The sequence below is a fragment of the Mixophyes fleayi genome, chromosome 6, assembly GCF_038048845.1.
Source record: "Mixophyes fleayi isolate aMixFle1 chromosome 6, aMixFle1.hap1, whole genome shotgun sequence".
In the NCBI taxonomy this organism is placed as follows: domain Eukaryota; kingdom Metazoa; phylum Chordata; class Amphibia; order Anura; family Limnodynastidae; genus Mixophyes; species Mixophyes fleayi.
The window spans coordinates 188,243,143-188,261,782 of NC_134407.1; the positions used below are offsets into that span (position 1 = coordinate 188,243,143).

The 18,640-nt window shown below is 42.7% G+C and overlaps 1 protein-coding gene across 8 annotated transcripts in view; it reads left to right on the forward strand.

Moving 5' to 3' along the window:
• The window catches only part of EPB41L1 (erythrocyte membrane protein band 4.1 like 1), a 109,097-nt gene that overhangs the window by 80,644 nt on the left and 9,813 nt on the right, over positions 1-18,640 (forward strand). For 5 of the 8 annotated variants that reach the window (XM_075177618.1, XM_075177612.1, XM_075177616.1 and 2 more), the window contains 5 exons: positions 5,249-5,424; positions 6,731-6,858; positions 10,165-10,197; positions 11,667-11,825; positions 15,259-15,354. In XM_075177618.1, the coding sequence (XP_075033719.1) occupies positions 5,249-5,424; positions 6,731-6,858; positions 10,165-10,197; positions 11,667-11,825; positions 15,259-15,354 (592 nt within the window). The remainder of the gene's footprint in view (positions 1-5,248; positions 5,425-6,730; positions 6,859-10,164; positions 10,198-11,666; positions 11,826-15,258; positions 15,355-18,640) is intronic. The other 3 variants (XM_075177615.1, XM_075177617.1, XM_075177619.1) reach the window with 1 other exon arrangement.

An 18,640-nucleotide genomic window follows, 5' to 3' on the forward strand; every position in this document is an offset into this window, starting at 1 on the left:
ACAGTAACACACAGAAGTTTCAATACCAATTGTGAGGTTGTGTAATGTTGTTAACCCCTTAATTGCAATCCTTGACTTCCTTGCTGTAGATGCCATTTCTACTTGTTATCTGTCAATTTATTTTTTACATAAGTGTGAATAAAATGAATCATCATGGGTCGGGAACCCTGCAATGGATGTTGGGCCTGATTCATGACGGAAAGTAAAGCAAACAATTGAGTAACTTTGAACCTTGGCAAAACCATGTTACAATGCAAGGGGTGCAAATGAGTTTACTCTTTTGCACATAAGTTAAATACTGGCTGTTTTTTCATGTAGCACACAAATACTTGATAGCTTTATTTTTATACTGAAATTTAAAGTTGATCTAGGACATGCCTTATCCCAGCTATAAATCTGCCATCACATTTTAAATTTAGCTCCCCCTCTAATGTTTTGAAAAGGTTCAAAGTTACTAATTTTTGTTAATTAGATCCATTGTCTTCATACTTCATATGTAAAAAAAAAAAAACATTCTGATGTTTAGGTGACCTTTAAAGTGTTAAACTTACACTAAACTGGCTTACTGACGGGCCGTGTGAATTATAGGTTCACTTTCACACCAAATACAGAGCAATCATCCTGCAAGTGCTATTGTGACATCACAAAGTCTATTTATGTGGTGGGGATATTTGTACAGAGCTGCTTATGTGTGTACACTTCTAAATGCACAGTACCAAGGGCATATCTGAGCAGATCCAGGCCACTCCTGACTGCTAAAGGACAGTGAGCCTGATTCATTAAGGAAAGTTAAGCAAAAAAATTGAGTAAGTTTTCTTACACAAGTTTTCTGGACAAAACCATGCCGCAATGCAAGGGGTGCAAATGAGTTTATTATTTTGCACATAAGGGAAACACTGGCTGTTTTTTCATGTAGCACACAAATACTTGATAGCTTATTTGTACACTGAAATGTAAAGTTGATCTATGACCTGCCCTACCCCAACTATAAATCTGCCATCACATTTTAAATTTACCACCACCCTCCAATGCAACATGGTTTTGCCTTACTTGCTTACATTTGCTTAACTTTTCTTAATGAATCAGGCCCAGTATGCTTAGGATTGATAAAAACAAGATTTTAAATGAGCTGGTAGAAGGGAAATTGGCAATGTACAGATGAATCAAGTTTATTTGAGACAAACGGTTCAACGTGGCCTGTGGAGAAAATATTGCAGTGTCACTGGGTATTGGCTCTGCCAAATCAATGATGTAAGTGCAGAGAATCTTAGTGGAGTAGCTGCTCCTCGTGTTGTTCCTATAAGATTAACTGTTTCTGTAGGAAAGCATTCCTGATTTTATATGGTCACACAAAATGACTTGTTACTTACCCAACCTCAGAGATGGCAGAAATCAATGCTAACGTACTACACAAGTATAGCGTGCTTAGCAGATTTATGCAAACCTAAACCAAAGTATTTTAGAAAAGGAAATTCTCACTAAATAAAGACAGCTCAATATCCGCTTACTTTCAGGAGTTATATGAGGCATGAATTAGGGTCAAACACGAGTAGAGATAGATAGATAGATAGATAGATAGATAGATAGATAGATAGATAGATAGATATGTACACATAACACTGTTCACCTCTTCTTACAGTACTTAGGCAAAAGAGAGTTCTTGAGGTAGATCTAAGTATGAAAGGATATAATGCCTGATACACAAAAAAAATTGTTTCATACCAAGGGGTATATTTACTAAACTGCGGGTTTGAAAAAGGGGAGATGTTGCCTATAGCAACCAATCGGATTCTAGCTGTCATTTTGTAGAATGCACTAAATAAATGACAGCTATAATCTGATTGGTTGCTATAGGCAACATCTCCACTTTTTCAAACCCGCAGTTTAGTAAATCTAGCCACAAATATAATCTATTTACATATTCCAGTTCTATGACATTTCCCTCTCCTAAACTATAAACCTGAGATAATGCTAAATGTATGAACTTCCTGATGATAACGGTGATGGCAAATTTCAATAGGTTCCATTCTATCAGGAATCACACCGCACCAAGTAAATCATTAATCCCTTATTGAATCATTATATCTATCTGAGTTTTTTCCTAACATAGATAGAAATTAAGGGGAGTGCACCCACACATTATGATGCAAATTTTTTTGGGGGGGCAAAAGTAGAAGTAAAAGAAAATGTGTATAATGGGGGCAGTCAATAATTTCGAACTTTAGTAAAAGATTTGTACTTTCATTGATAGGCATTAAAAAAGACAAAAATATTTTTATAAATTGGTTCTACTGACTCATCGTAATTAGCGAAATATTAAATTGCTAGTTGTAAACTGACATTGAGGTAACTGTGAAAATAGCAGTATTATACTGCAATACCACGCTGCTGCCCCAATATAGTGTATTAAATAATTCTAAAGAGATTACATTCCATAGGTATCGCTAATCTCCAGTTCTGTCTGATCCACTCCATAGCTGTATATAACCAGATATTAATAAATTACAAATATCTGTTTTTACCAAAACAATTCCTAATAGTTGTCAAATAACTATGATTGGCTTTATCTTACACAGATAAATATAATTTAATTGGCTAAAATATAGTAGATAGCATTACTATTCTCAGATTGTAAATTATAGGTAATTGAATATTCCCTTTTATTATAGTACTCATTATGTCTGGGGACAGCTAAATAAAGTAGTAAAGATGGAGGGATATATCCTGAAAAACAATATCTCACCTGGTAATGTGTTATCGCATGCATACAGTCAGTTTTCATTCATACACTGAGAGTGACCGCATCTAAATGTATAGTATGGGAGGGGTCACTTAATCAGATCTTGTTAATATTTAACTGGAGAAAATTAGATTCAGTGTACTGGCTTTCAAGCGCAAGCGGGTAGCGTGGCAAAAAACGCTGACACGCGTTTCGCTGATGAGCTTTACAGGGCATGGTAAACACAGATATTTGTAATTAAATAATATCTGGCAATATATAGTGATGGTGTGGCACAGACAGAATAACAATACATATGGAATGATGACAGGAGACAAAATATATATTTCTTTAGAATAATTTATTACACTATATTGAGGCAGCAGCGTGGTGTAGCAGTATAATACTGCTAGTTTAACAGTCACATTAATACCATTATGTCAGTTTACAACTATCAATTTTAATATTTCGCTAATTACAATGATTTAGTAAGTAGAACCAATTTCTAAACATTTTTTCATTTTTTAATGCATATCAATAAAAATGTTGGAAATCTTTTAATAAAGATTGAATCGTTGAGTGCTCCAATTGCACACATTTTCTTTTACTTATACTTTTGTAAAAAAAACATAAAAAAATCTATAGGCTATCAGCACACATTGCCCCTATATTGGGTCATGAGTAGTCTCAAAAAGATTGGCAAGGCCAAGAACGACCAGCCAAAGTCAACCGGAACATTTTCGATCATCACATTCTCATCTGGCCATCTTGAGGAATGAATAGCTGGACCTGTTCTGTTTGGTCAAATAAGAAACGATCCTGTTGTTTGGCACTCGGAATAAGTAGCAGGATCGGTCCGTGCGGCCAACATTACACCCGTCTCACGAGTCAGACATCTTTACTTTCTTATGTCCATTTTGAATAACCAGTTGCTGGGTGACACTGGCTGATACGTTTAAGGATCTATTATTATTATGTGTGTATGTTTTTTTGTCAATAATTCACATCTGTAGCTCATGCTTAGGTTTACGGCTGGCCCACTTACACCCACATACACAGAACCAGCTCGTAAGTGGAATAAAACTTGCATTTGCTATTAGGCTTCATATATTTAACATTCCTTCTTTTGTACACATGAAAGCAACAAAAAAATGCTTTTTGTGAATACACCCACAAATCCTATAATATAGGCACAATCGATGAATAGAGCACCCAGCAGCTTCAGAGGTAAATTCACATATCAGCCAATCAGAAGCTGCTAGCTAGTGCTGGCGATCGTCATCATCATCAGAGTGTGTTTGCACCCATCTAAAAGTATATCTGAATCTGCGTTCAGGTCCATATTGGCTGGCAATTGCCCGAGCACACCCTTACTGTACTCGGCCCATGTTAGAACGCCCCGTCCTTCTCCCCCACCTCCAGATGCAAATGTGGATGAGTACAACTCTGCATTGGCGTAGTTAGGGGGAGGGTTTCGTGGGCACTTCTGCCTTACAGCACTGGGGTCATGAGTTCAATGGTCTTATCTGTGAGGAGTTTGCATGTTCTCCCCATTTTTGTGTGGGTTTTCTCCGGGTGCTCCGGTTTCCTTCCTCATTCCAAAAACATACTGGTAGGTTAATTGGCTGCTAACAAAATTGACCTTAGTCTGTGTGTGTCTGTGTGTATGTATGTTAGGGAATTTAGACTGTGAGCCCCAATGGGGCAGGGACTGATGTGAGTGAGTTCTCTGTACAGCGCTGTGGAATTAGTGGCGCTATATAAATAAATGGTAATAATAATAATAATAATACTCAGAGCAAAATCACACAATCTACAATACACTACAGGCCTACGTTGAACTCAGCATCAAGCCCAGGGGGAACAATTGCTATTTTAGGGTTTTTTCACACACGGTAGTTAAGAAAATATAAGCCTGGGTAACATCTAAGAGAATAATGAAACTTTTAATATATGATATGTGTCCATGTGTTCACAGAGTGGGCTGCACATGTGTCAGAGATATATACGCTTACAGACAAGTTCTGTTTTGGAAATGTCACACAACAGACGTTATGGAGGCTCTCAAAGATGCTGTGTTATTCTTAGTATTAACAAATAGTGAAGTGCTACGATTCAGCTCTGAAGGGGATTGAACAGTACACATTTATTATTAATATTATATGAACTTTATATTACTCTAAGAATTTGCCCCTTCACTTCGCTGAATTAGCTGTGAAAGTGGTAGCTTGTCACTGACAAACTACTTGTGATAACAAAACAGATAACCCTGCCTGCAAGCTTTTATTGATTGATTGATTGATAGCCATATTTACAGAGAACAAATGTTTAAGGCAAGTGACATTTCTCATAATTAATCCTAATTAAGAATATTAGAGTAGGCTAGAGTACAATGCCAAAGTTGTATGAGGGGGGCTAGGAAGAGGGGGTTCTACAATAACACTGCAGGCTGTGTACAGAGAATGCTGCACCAAGTGTGCTTGTATACAGCTAGAAGAAGACTTAACTATTAATGTCTCCATTTGCCAGGCTGGTATCCCCAGAGCCTGCTCCTAAGGGCTTCTTAGTGATGGGCTCCAAATTCCGATACAGTGGACGCACACAGGCACAGACTCAGCAGGCGAGCGCCTTGATAGACCGGCCGGCTCCCAATTTCAAGCGCTCTGCCAGCAAGCGGTACACACTGTCCGAAAGTTCTGAAGGAGGTAAGTAAAAGGGTTTAGTGTTGTAGCAGATAATCATAAGATTTTATTGGTTTGCAATAAATTTTTTTTATTGATTTGCCAAATGAGCTGATGTGGTTTTACGTCTGAGGTCATGGAGATATTAACATATGATACATTAGGGCTCATATACTAACATTGCCTTTAGGTGCAACATTTGCACTAATCCACAGCGACCAATCAACAACTAGCTGTTATCTGTCTAGTACACGATAGACAATGAAAGCAAGTGTCTGATTGGTTTATGTGGTTTAGTGCACTCCCCATTGACTACCGATCCTATAAATCATTACATCCTTATCGTCTCCAATGTTATCACAGACACATTGAAAGCATACTTACAGCCTGATAAGTCATTATAGCTTTTGGCCATTGCTTAACATTTTCATCAAAGATAATTATCTGCTGACTTTGATTATCAGTCCCGACTATGCCAACTCTCCGTTTGACGAAAGATGCTCCGTGTCTTTCCATATCCATTTTAATATAGCCAAGATGACAAGAGGATTGCAGCAACATGTATCCTATTTTCAGCATGTATGCCCTGGCCAGGGGCAAACGCAGGATTTGTAGAGGGGGGTTTCCACACCATGCCACCAGTGGGTGTGACCAGCATGCATGGGGGCATGGCTATAATTTAAGACAGTGCTTGGCTGCTCTCCAACTCTTCCTATCCCCATAATATACATGGGCAATGCTGCATGCACTACTGTTAGGTGCACGCAGCTCTCCCTTTTCAAGCAGAGCTGTGTGAAGTGGAAGCAAGGTCCAGACACATCAATTTTACAGTGCCCCAGGCATGAAGGGGGGTTTCCAGGTACTAGGAAACCCCCTCGGTTTGCCTATGCTAACACCGTTGTGTTCTGTATTATTCATGCTTCTGTACTCTTAATTATTTCAGTGGACAGATAGAATATATACATTCTCATTCAGAAATGTCCATTAGATTTGAATGTTTGATTTTTCGGAGTTTAGAGCATGTTTTGCATGTATGTGTTGGTATGAAGTTGACTTATGTTTTTGGGCTTCATTTAGCCACATCATGCACCAAATGACCGCACTTATTACACTATTACCAGGCTGCCAGCTCCTCTTCTCTGGGATTCCACTGCAGAGATGTGTACATAGGATCATAGTGTATTTACATAGAAAGATACAATGGCTGATTTTTTCACAGGGATGGTTCCACCAAAACATCTACGAAAAAGCAATGTGCATATTCATATCATATTTTATTTAAGTTCTTTCCTCATGTTCTTCTCATACACCCACTCACTGCTATCCTCAGGATTTTCAAGACAGGCCGCTGTAAATGAGAATCACGAGTCCACCCCAGAGAGCTACGAAACTTCTCGTCAGGAGGGAGAGGACGAGGAGGAGGAGGTGACGACTCCAACCAAAATCAAGGAGCTTAAGGTGAGGTGGCAGCTGCTTACACACGGTATAAATATGTATGTATACGTGGTACAGGTATGTGTGTTTGTATGTAAAGGTTAGACCTACTATAATCAAAATAATAGAAATCACACTCCTTTGTTTTACTTAGCATGTGCCTAAATAGATCAAAAACAAAGTAAAATGCAAATGTGCAGTCCCAATCAATCACTTGTTTTCATTGTCTAACTCTATATCTATCACAGGCAGTGGCTGATTGCTATAGGATACAGCGCATTTGCACTTGGTTGTTAAACAAACCATTATTGGAGTTAAAGCACTTTATTCTCTACAGCTCTGAGTTACTTCCTGCTACGTCCTCTAGTTGTTTAATTAGAACTTCCTGTAACATGGTTCCGTGTACACGCTCTGCCATGCATGTGCTTCCTCTAACATCCACATGGACTTGCTCTCTGTTTCAGTAAAGTGACAGTAGCCCCATCAGAAGGCCAGTTAGCCCCTTTTTTTAGGAGGATGAAAGCTGTAGCTAGAGTGGCCATGTAATACCTGCGTTTATAAGCCCTTTATGGATTAAACATTACTTGGAGGGTTTGGCAAGGATTAATATATGGAGGACGTTTATAAAAAGTGGTGCTAGACAGAACAAGGGAAAGCATAACCCCTTTCTATGCTACATTTCTAATTTTGCAGCCGGGACATAAACATTGCTATAGACTCTAGCCACTTATTGCATCACATCGCATTTGGTGATATACTGCAGTAGTGGAGACATGGTTATATTGAGATGGGGAGCAAGGTATAATGTAAGGGGAACTACTTGTGTCTTATGGGAGAGGTTGGGAAATTAAAGACACAACCCCCCTGACTCTGCAGTGTGATGGAATAGCCCATTTGGTGGCTGGATAAGGAATATATATATATATATATCTCTAACGTGGACCTAATGACACCTAAGAGAGCTTTACTTTTCTCCATATTGTTGATACATAGGACTACAAGTATACCGCTGAAGAGGTCATCCGTATAACTCAGTTACATAATAAAAGAATAAGAAAGTTAAAAAACACCCCACCACACACTCTGTTGTGTTAAGATTTTAACCAAATAAAGCCCTAATTACTGATTTTGCCAAATTACTCCTTTGATGTGACCTGAAGTAGTTCACAGGCCGTCATATAGTCGGGGGAACGCCTGACCATCAGCTCGTTGCTCATTCAATCTAGTCACGCTATTACAGTGTGTCCAGCACCTATCTATTAAAGGCAGTTCCCTGCACCTCTCTTACCCGTCACTGAACTCTGACATATGCTCCCACTGTGGCTTAGCGATTGAATAAAATACTTTACATAAAAACCTATTCAGCACAATTGTTCCTCGGTATTAAGTGGTGAACATTGTTATTTTAAATAGTCATTAGCTGGGTGGGCACTGATCGATCACTACCTGCTACCACTGCTAACTATCCCCTCAACGCTGGAACTCACTCACCTGGTACACATCTTTTATTCTTAAGAGATATCTGCAGCGTTAAGTGAAGCGCAGTGTTAGTCATTATGAGCCAGATTGCTGTAAACACAGATAGAACTCTGTCCTATTAGATACTGACTGGACATGAAGACTTGTGGTGCGTAGAGGCCCATCACAATTTCGCAGGGGTGCGCAGAAATGCCCATTACACCCCATGCCCACTACCTTATCAATGAAGTTCGAAACATGGGTTTAACCAAGTTTATTGTTTTTGATAAACATTTGGTAGTTAAAAATAAAACAAACTAGCAACTTAGCTGACCTTTCTGTTAATGTTCTTACATTGTATTGAGAAAGCCAATTGCACTGCTATATTTAGTTCCAAAGTGAGTATAGTAAAAAAAAAAAGGTGGAAAACAGTTCCCTATATGTTTAAAGATATATGGGCATTTACCGAATGTAAAAAAAACGATATATAGTACGTTTACATTTCTGTGAACTTTCTGTGCTTTTTGTATATTCTGCATTGTGAGGCTTATTTAATACAAATGTGTTATAACCTGTGGCAGCCAATCAGAAACATGTTTCTATAGTTTATTTGGGATCTACAGCAAAATCTAAACTATCCCTCTCCCCAGCCATACCCAAACAGCTAACAGATGGTGACACATTAGTAGTGAATATTTAATGCTGCATTTTATACGCTAACATAGGCGTTAAAGAGGACCTGCCAGGACCTGTGATGTATATTTTTACTTAGTGCCCTATGATCCTTCCTCCAGCGTGCACAGTAAGTGAGCTGTGAGGTATACAGAAGGCTGAACTGGGAGCAGAGTCTGGCTTTCCCTGGGTTAGCTTCCTCACGCACAGCTCTCCTGCTGTGTAGTCTGAAGATAGCCCGCCAAGGGGAAATCATAGAGCACAACAACCCTTTGGATAACATAATTTGTCCACAGCAAACGGGGATCTGAGCATCCCAGTTTTGTTATGTTATATATACAATGCATACGGCAATATGTAGTAAAGCATGACAGGTCATCTTTAAACCTCAGAATAAGAGAGTCACTTATTAATATAAATATTACAAACAAACATGCAGTTGGGTATCCATTAATAAATGTAATTTTCTGCATGAAGCAGACAGATAGAGTCACGCCCGTAGTTTGCAGACGCCATCCTAGTGCTGGGCATACATATGGGCATAGATGGTACACTCAGTCACAAGCACCTTCTGCTTTTTGCCAGACAACTTCTTCCTACCTTAGTGAGGCACTGAAGCTGCTACATCTGATCACTTCGCAGTCACTGCTGAACAGAAATATAAGAAGTACATAATTGTTTATGTTGACGGGTACCAAACATTCTACGCAGCCAGCCTGTACAGTGGCATGTTACGCCAATGCTAACTGGCACTTGGCTAATCCAAAATAATCTGAAGGAGTAGGACTACAATTTCATAATTGTTTTAAATACTTTATAACAGTGTGTATTGATTGTGTGTACTTTTATTCATATGTACTTAGATTCTTGTATAACATAATATAGTAGCACTCTGCCTTGCATATATGTATGTACATTAGAAGGATATTTAACGCAGGTTTTTCGTATGTATTTTTGTTGCCAATGTATTGTATTGTATATTTTTGCCTTTTTGTTTATACATATGCATATGTAGGATCTGTATAAATTGCTCTGTGACCCACCTTTGTGTTATAATCCACTATATGTCCACAGATCACAGGTGTTAGATATACATGTGTAGTTGGTGCTGATCTACTGTTCCATGTATCCATGTATGTATGTACTGCTGTGTTTCTCACACTCACTCGCTTGCTTCTGTTTCTTGCCTATTGCAACCAGTCGGAGCAAGAGAGCACTCCCCGGCATAAGGAGGTACCCACCTATAACCGAACATCCATTTACCTATCCTGGATCCCATCTACCTACCCCGAAACCTAGCATTCAACAAGCTCCTCCTGTTCCCTCAGAACCAACCTTTTCACCATGGAACCCATCAGCCTGTCCTTAAAACTATCCCACATCCTACCCACCTATTACCCCTCCTCCCAACCACGTATTTAAGCATGTAGCCTCTCAGCATACTACTAAAGAACTTGGTGACTAGAACCAACAATATTACCAACCTACCATTCCTGTACATTATCAAGCCCATTAAACACTCCTTTACATTACAAGCACATGTAAGAACACACATAGGTCTGTAGTGCCATAATTGCTAGCACTATAATGGACATTATGACCCTGGTACCCAACAGCCAGTGGTACCTGGAAGGCCCCAATTCTGGTCAATAATGTGCCCTATAGGTTCAGGGGCCTGAGCATTTTTCAAGGGGCCTAATACTGAGTAGGCTGGGCTTTTAGAAAATGGAAGGGGCTGGGCTTTTAGAAAATGGAAGGGAGGGGACAATTTTTTTTAACAGGGTGGCTCCTGCTAAGCCTATCAGGCTCAGTGCAGTACACCACGCCAGGAACTCTACATAGCCAAACCACAAAGCTTCACATCTAGATTTACCAGGAAGTTTGGCCTAATTAAAAGACCACAGAAAGTCGGCATAGCATTGGCAAAGATAGCCACCAAATGTCACTGAACTAGAAACGCTTCATCCAATTGGTGATTTACAATAACCTGTCATTGGGCCACAGAGATGGGCAAAATGTGTCCTTCAGCTGCTAAAGTAGAACTCTCAGGATGTGTTTGGACCACGCAGAGAATTTTAGTGGAAGAGACACAACATATATAAATTATAATTAATTAACTGTAATTAATATCTGTATAAACTGAGTTCTCCTACCATGACAAGGATGGTTATTAGGACAATGTATGTATTATACGGAATAATACACTACATAAAGTAAATTATTATGACTATAAGACGTCATGTTTTATTCCTGTGACCTGTATAAAGACTACAGCCTTGTGCTTTTATACATAACTCATATGTGAATTCTAATATCCATGTAATTTTCTGCATTATTCCATATGTTATACACTCACTTTAAGCAAGGCTTGACTGCTTTTTTACATGTCTTCCATAGTACTCACAGTCATCATCCCATAACCTTCCCCAAACCCCCTCCCAGCCACCTACACTCTCTATTACCCACCTTCCCGAACATCTGTCCTGCACATATTTCCCCATCTGAATTCTCCTTTACCCATGTATTAATTAGAAGATCAGTATCGGATGTGTCTGCGGAAATTCTGCATTCCTCCCAACCATTTTATAGTCACAACGGGAACCCCTTCACCGCTAGTAAAGTCGGCAGCATGTGGTGGGGGTGAAGGGGTTAAAGGTTTGGCACTGACTCCATTTTTTTTTTTTGCTCCATCCTTCCTTCAGTTTTTGGACAAGTCAGAGGATGTCCTGCTGAAGCATCAGGCCAGTATTAACGAGCTGAAAAGGACCCTGAAACAGCCGAACAGCAAACTGGTCCACAGAGAACGCGGACGGGAGAAGAGGCTGCCCTCCTCGCCCACCTCCTCCTCCCCCAAACCAGAGGTCAGTGTGTGACGCTTCTAGGCAATTCGTATTTCCACACTGATAATGTAACCGTTTAAGTGGACTTGGTGGCTAAATCTGGAGATCCACCGGATCACCTTTTAGACTTGCTGCTCATTAGACCAGAGTTTCTTAACTTTATACAGCCAGGATTCACATTTTGGGGTATATTTACTAAACTGAGGGTTTGGGATAGTGGATATGTTGCCTATAGCAACCAATCAGATTGTAATTATCATTTATTTAGTACATTCTGCAAAATGATAACTAGAATCTGATTGGTTGCTATAGGCAACATCTCCACTTTTTCAAACCCGCAGCTTGGTAAATATACCCCCATGTCTGTGAGTCAGCTTTGTGACCCAAGGTTCAGTTTTACGTTATTATGTGTGTTTGAGTTGCTACATTGTCTGCTTGTGTATTATTATTGTCTGTAAGTGTAACAGTAAATATAAATAGGATATAGGAAGGCGACTTATCGAAATAATATTAAATGCAGATTAATTAGGATGATTAGTTGCTAAGCATTGGTTTGCAAATAGAGTATCATGGCTACCATGAATCCTGACGGTCTATAAATATATATTGTATAATACAATGGTGTAACATTGAGTATAAATGATAGATTTAGTAAATCGCACTTTGGTGTATAATGTGGCTGAAGCTATTTCCCCATGAATTGAGTTGGTGCAAGATGCCTAGGTGAGATTTACAGCCTGAACCTACAACCTAGTGAGATATTCTTGGAAACTCATTTGCAGTTGCTTATTAAAGGCTTTAAGGTGTCTGCTACTGTGATAATAAAAGCCGAAGTGACAGGATTTCAGGTGTCCCATATAGCTCTAGAACTAGCAGTGTTCAGTTATTCTGCATTCTGAACTTTGTGTCTTTTTATAGAGCCATGAGTGTAGTTTAGTAGAGAAACGGTGCCTGATTCATCAAGGAACGCAAAGAGAACACAATTTGCATTTTTAGAATCAGTCTGAATTTGCACACACCTAAGCCTGTATTCAAGAGGAATCTCAAGAATCCAGTCCTTTTTGCTGGGGAAGAAGCTAATTACAACCCACTGATCACCCGGGAGCACCCCTATATGTGAATCTCGTTTTCTAACCTGCTTCTGGTCTCAGAACAAGGTGCATGAGTACAGGGAGCGCCCTGATTACCCTTTCCCCTACCATCAGAAATAAATTCTAAATCTTGCACCTCGCACTCGCCGACGTGCCATGATAAATAGGCAGTTGACATCAGAAAATGTCATTTGATCTGCAGACCTACAATTTTTCTGGTTTGTAAATAACAGTGCTGTGTTGCGAATGAAATGGCAACAATGGAAGAAAACTGCCAAACAAATAGCACAGCATAGAAATCTTTTAATATCAATGTTCTGTTGCTTTATACAAAAAGCAAAATACATGGTATAGAGGTTACAGTGAGAATATGATTTCAGCATGATTTTCACCTGGCTGTCACACTTACTTCATTGTTGTCTGCGTGCACAACCTACACAGTATAACACAGAGGAAGTGGGAGCTCTGTGGTGTTTCATCCAGATCTTTTCCCCTGCATTTCCCTCCACATGGAATGCATCAAGGGATAATTCTTGTGTGGATGCACCCTTACAGAGGACCACTTGGTATATTGATATGGTGTGCCATTTGCTGGACGGGAGGCATATGGAAGTGTTAATTAGCCCTTTAAATAAGTTAAAAAAAAGAGTTATAGGTAATAGGTAGTGTTTCGAGCAGGGCCCGATTAAGGGTTCCGGCTGCCCTAGGCTATTTCAGCCGTAGCGCCCCCACCCCCCCTCCAGCCACCTCACCTGCCCCCTTCGGCCACCTCACCAGCCCATCTGCCGCCCCTCCCCCCGAGACATTAGAACGGACTTACCTGCTGTGGAGTCCTCTCTTCAGCGCTGTGTATGACAGGCAGTCTGGCAGCGATTGCTGCTAGCGGCCTGTCAGTGTGGCCGCGGGCGCTTCTTACTCTGGTGGTCACGTGAGATGTGGAAGTCCTGATCTCACGTGACCAGAGTAAGAAGCGCCCGCGGCCACACCGACAGGCAGCTAGCAGCGATCGCTGCCAAGACTGCCTGTCATGTGATAGTGACAGTCGGGACCGCTCCTTTAGACCAGTGGCGGTCCCGATGACTCCGCTTGCCACATTTAGAAAAGAAAAAAAAAAACATCTCTGTGACTTCGCCCCCCCCCCCCCCCCCCCTGGCTCCAGCGCCCCAGGCTGCAGCCTATTGGCTGATCAGGCCCTGGTTTCGAGTACAGTATCTCTTTAACCCTTAAGGCTCATCCTTTAAAAGCATGTATCAAAAACATTACTTAAGTGGATTTCATGACCTATACCAATGCACCCTCATGTTATCAGTAACACGACTAAAGTGCAGTTCAGACATGTCTTATCATTCCTTTTCTTTCTTAAAATGTTTAAGGATGCCAGAATTGTTTTCCTTGAACATGTCCAGAATGTTAACACTGCAGTTATCCTTCCAGGTAGATATATTGTGGCAATTGCTTGATTAATCAGGACCCCGGGGGAAACTTTTCTTCTCAAGGTTCTGTCTAGAACATCTTAATTCCGCTTGATCAGATTTCTACTCCTCTTAGTCTCCCCAGAGACTTATCAAAGAGTTTACCTAGGGGCTGAAGCTCTTCCGAAGGTTTCAGCAGCAGCTCACTGTGTCTTGATTAGGCTGAAGCAGTGGGAAATTAGCCTTTTTTCCCCCTGTAACCATCTCAGTCTGCTTTCTTCTTAAGATACCATATACTAAGTATTCTCCAGCTCCTGTTAGTGTCTTGGTACAAGGACTTAATGATGTCTGGTGCTCTGATCACACATCTCCAGGGATTCTCCCCTCTACACTCCATATGCCTCCATTCCTGGCCTGTCTGGATTTGGGCTCATGCATATGACTGCGTATGTTTAATGCCTGTAATTGATCTGGTTCTGTGTAGTCTTGGGTACGCTTTTTATCAGGTTCAGTGTCTTTAGCTTATCAGCAGCTACTTGATTAGTTCTTCCAATAAAGTAAAAAAAAAAATAACCTGTCTAGATGAACATCTTCCACCTTTGACTTATCATGTTAAAGTCCTTTTCTTTCCCGAACCTGCCACAGGCTGACACTCTATACAGTCACCTGGTGCTCAGTAGCTCTGTAGACCTCATTTCCAGTGTTTCATAATGTAGCGGCACACACTGTAGTAGTGTGATTCATGTGTAACTGTCACTACCTGAGCTATGTATATATTACCTAACCTAAACCGCTGCCTGTATTATATTTTCTGTCTACTCCTACAGCAGTGCATACAATGACAGCTGAATGCTGGATAATATTAAACTTGTATATGTGTTTCCTCTGAGCCCATCCTGGCGCCATCTTGTCTCTCAGTTTTCCATTTTGCCTCTGTTTTGTCTTGTGCAGGACACAGACGAGAAAGGAGAAGAGGATGAGCCTGATGCGGCCGCGGTCCAGGATTCCGATGTTTTTACTGAGAAAAGCTTGGCCTCGTCCCCTGAGGTGCCTCTCCTTACTTTTATAGCCATCTTTGTACCCTATTATTTACATGTTGACATGCACAGAATATTCCGTTCTAGAAGAAGAGATAATAGAATGTTTGATAAACTGTACATATGCATATATCTCTTCCACCAGCTTTTCCACTTTTACCCATGAACGATGTATGATAATGTTTTGTGAAAGCAGAGCAAATAAGCAGGTAATAAAGGTATAGTATTGTGCATGATATTACTGCACATATGGATCTTTTTAAAGTCTATATTTTAAAGTGCAGCTGTTACCTACAGTGGAACCAGCAAAATCACTGAGGTACGTCATGACCATTATTCAGGAGGCGCGGCCTTAGGCTGCAATCTCTCATGGATCAGTATGGCTGCCTTCATTGTGTGTAGGTAACAATAACCCATCCCGCCTCCCTTACAACACATTCCTTATCACAACCTCTAGCAACACATATCCCCCACCATACAATTACCCTGTCCACTCTGTAGTAACACATCCTTCCCCTTCTTTATCAACACATTCGCCCACACCCAAAACATGCTTCTCCCCCAGCTGTTGCAACACATTCCCCCCCCCCCCAGTAACAACACATCCCCCTCCCCATAGCAGCTAATCCTCCAGTAGCAGTATATACACCTCCCTTGGTGCAATAAACTCCCCCTGCCCCATAGCAACACATTCTCCTCCCCACACCTCCATAGCAACACATCCTCATCCCCACACCTCCATAGCAACACATCCTCCTCCCCACACCCCCGTAGCAACACATTCTCCTCCCTACACCGCCATAGCAACACATTCTCCTCCCTACACCGCCATAGCAACACAGTCTCCTCCCAACACCCCCGTAGCAACACATCCTCCTCCCCACACCCCCATAGCAACACATCCTCCTCCCCACACCCCCATAGCAACACATCCTCCTCCCCACACCCCCATAGCAACACTTCCTCCTCCCCACACCCCCTGTAGCAACACATCCTCCTCCCCACACCCCCATAGCAACACATCCTCCTCCCCAGTAACAACACATCCCCCTCCCCATAGCAGCTAATCCTCCAGTAGCAGTATATACACCTCCCTTGGTGCAATAAACTCCCCCTGCCCCATAGCAAAACATTCTTCTTCCCACACCCCCTGTAGCAACACATTCTCCTCCCCACACCCCCGTAGCAACACATCCTCCTCCCCACAGCCCCGTAGCAACACATCCTCCTCTCCACATGCCCGTACCAACACATTCTCCTCCCTACACCCCCATAGCAACACATTCTCCTCCCTACACCCCCATAGCAACACATCCTCCTCCCCACACTCCCTGTAGCAACACATTCTCCTCCCTACACCCCCATAGCAACACATTCTCCTCCCTACACCGCCATAGCAACATATTCTCCTCCCTACACCCCCATAGCAACACATCCTCCTCCCCACACTCCCTGTAGCAACACATTCTCCTCCCCACACCCCCGTAGCAACACATCCTCCTCCCCACACCCCCGTATCGACACATCCTCCTCCCCACACTCCCGTAGCGACACATCCTCCTCCCCACACCCCCGTAGCAACACATTCTCCTCCCCACAGCCCCATAGCAACACATCCTCCTCCCCACATCCCCGTAGCAACACATTCTCCTTTCCACACTCCCATATCGACACATCCTCCTCCCCACACTCCCGTAGCAACACATCCTCCTCACCACACTCCCGTAGCAACACATCCTCCTTCCCACACCTCCGTAGCAACACATTCTCCTCCCTACACCCCCATAGCAACACATTCTCCTCCCTACACCCCCATAGCAACACATTCTCCTCCCTACACCCCCATAGCAACACATTCTCCTCCCTACACCCCCATAGCAACACATTCTCCTCCCTACAGCGCCATAGCAACACATTCTCCTCCCTACACCCCCATAGCAACACATTCTCCTCCCCACACCCCCGTAGCAACACAGTCTCCTCCCAACACCCCCGTAGCAACACATTCTCCTCCCTACACCGCCATAGCAACACATTCTCCTCCCTACACCGCCATAGCAACACATTCTCCTCCCAACACCCCCGTAGCAACACATTCTCCTCCCTACACCGCCATAGCAACACATTCTCCTCCCTACACCGCCATAGCAACACAGTCTCCTCCCAACACCCCCGTAGCAACACATCCTCCTCCCCACACCTCCATAGCAACACATTCTCCTCCCCACACCTCCATAGCAACACATCCTCCTCCCCACACCTCCATAGCAACACATCCTCCTCCCCACACCCCCGTAGCAACACATTCTCCTCCCTACACCGCCATAGCAACACATTCTCCTCCCTACACCGCCATAGCAACACAGTCTCCTCCCAACACCCCCGTAGCAACACATCCTCCTCCCCACACCCCCATAGCAACACATCCTCCTCCCCACACCCCCATAGCAACACATCCTCCTCCCCACACCCCCATAGCAACACATCCTCCTCCCCACACCCCCATAGCAACACATCCTCCTCCCCACACCCCTGTAGCAACACATTATCTTCCCCACACCCCCGTAGCAACACATCCTCCTCCCCACACCCCCGTAGCAACACATCCTCCTCCCCACACCCCCGTAGAAACACATCCTCCTCCCCACACCCCCATAGCAACACATCCTCCTCCCCACACCCCTGTAGCAACACATCCTCCTCCCCACACCCCCGTAGCAACACATCCTCCTCCCCACACCCCCGTAGAAACACATCCTCCTCCCCACACCCCCATAGCAACACATCCTCCTCCCCACACCCCTGTAGCAACACATTCTCCTCCCCACACCCCCGTAGCAATACATTCTCCTCCCCACACCCCCGTAGCAACACATCCTCCTCCCTACACTCCCGTAGCAACACATCCTCCTCCCCACACCCCCATAGCAACACATCCTCCTTCCCACAGCCCCATAGCAACACATCCTCCTCCCCACACCCCCATAGCAACACATCCTCCTCCCCACACCCCTGTAGCAACACATCCTCCTCCCCACACCCCTGTAGCAATACATTCTCCTCCCCACACCCCCGTAGCAACACATCCTCCTCCCTACACTCCCGTAGCAAAACTTTCCCCTTCATATATCTTACTTACCCTCCCTTCCTCTACTTAGCTCTTTAGTTGTACAGGGACAGTCTAGCAGTGAATCAGAGGGAAGCACATTCATTCTGATTTGCTGCCAGACAGACCTCAATGACGAATGACAGGCTATGGGGGTGGGTCCTGGGAGAGTCCCCATCTACCAAGCCAC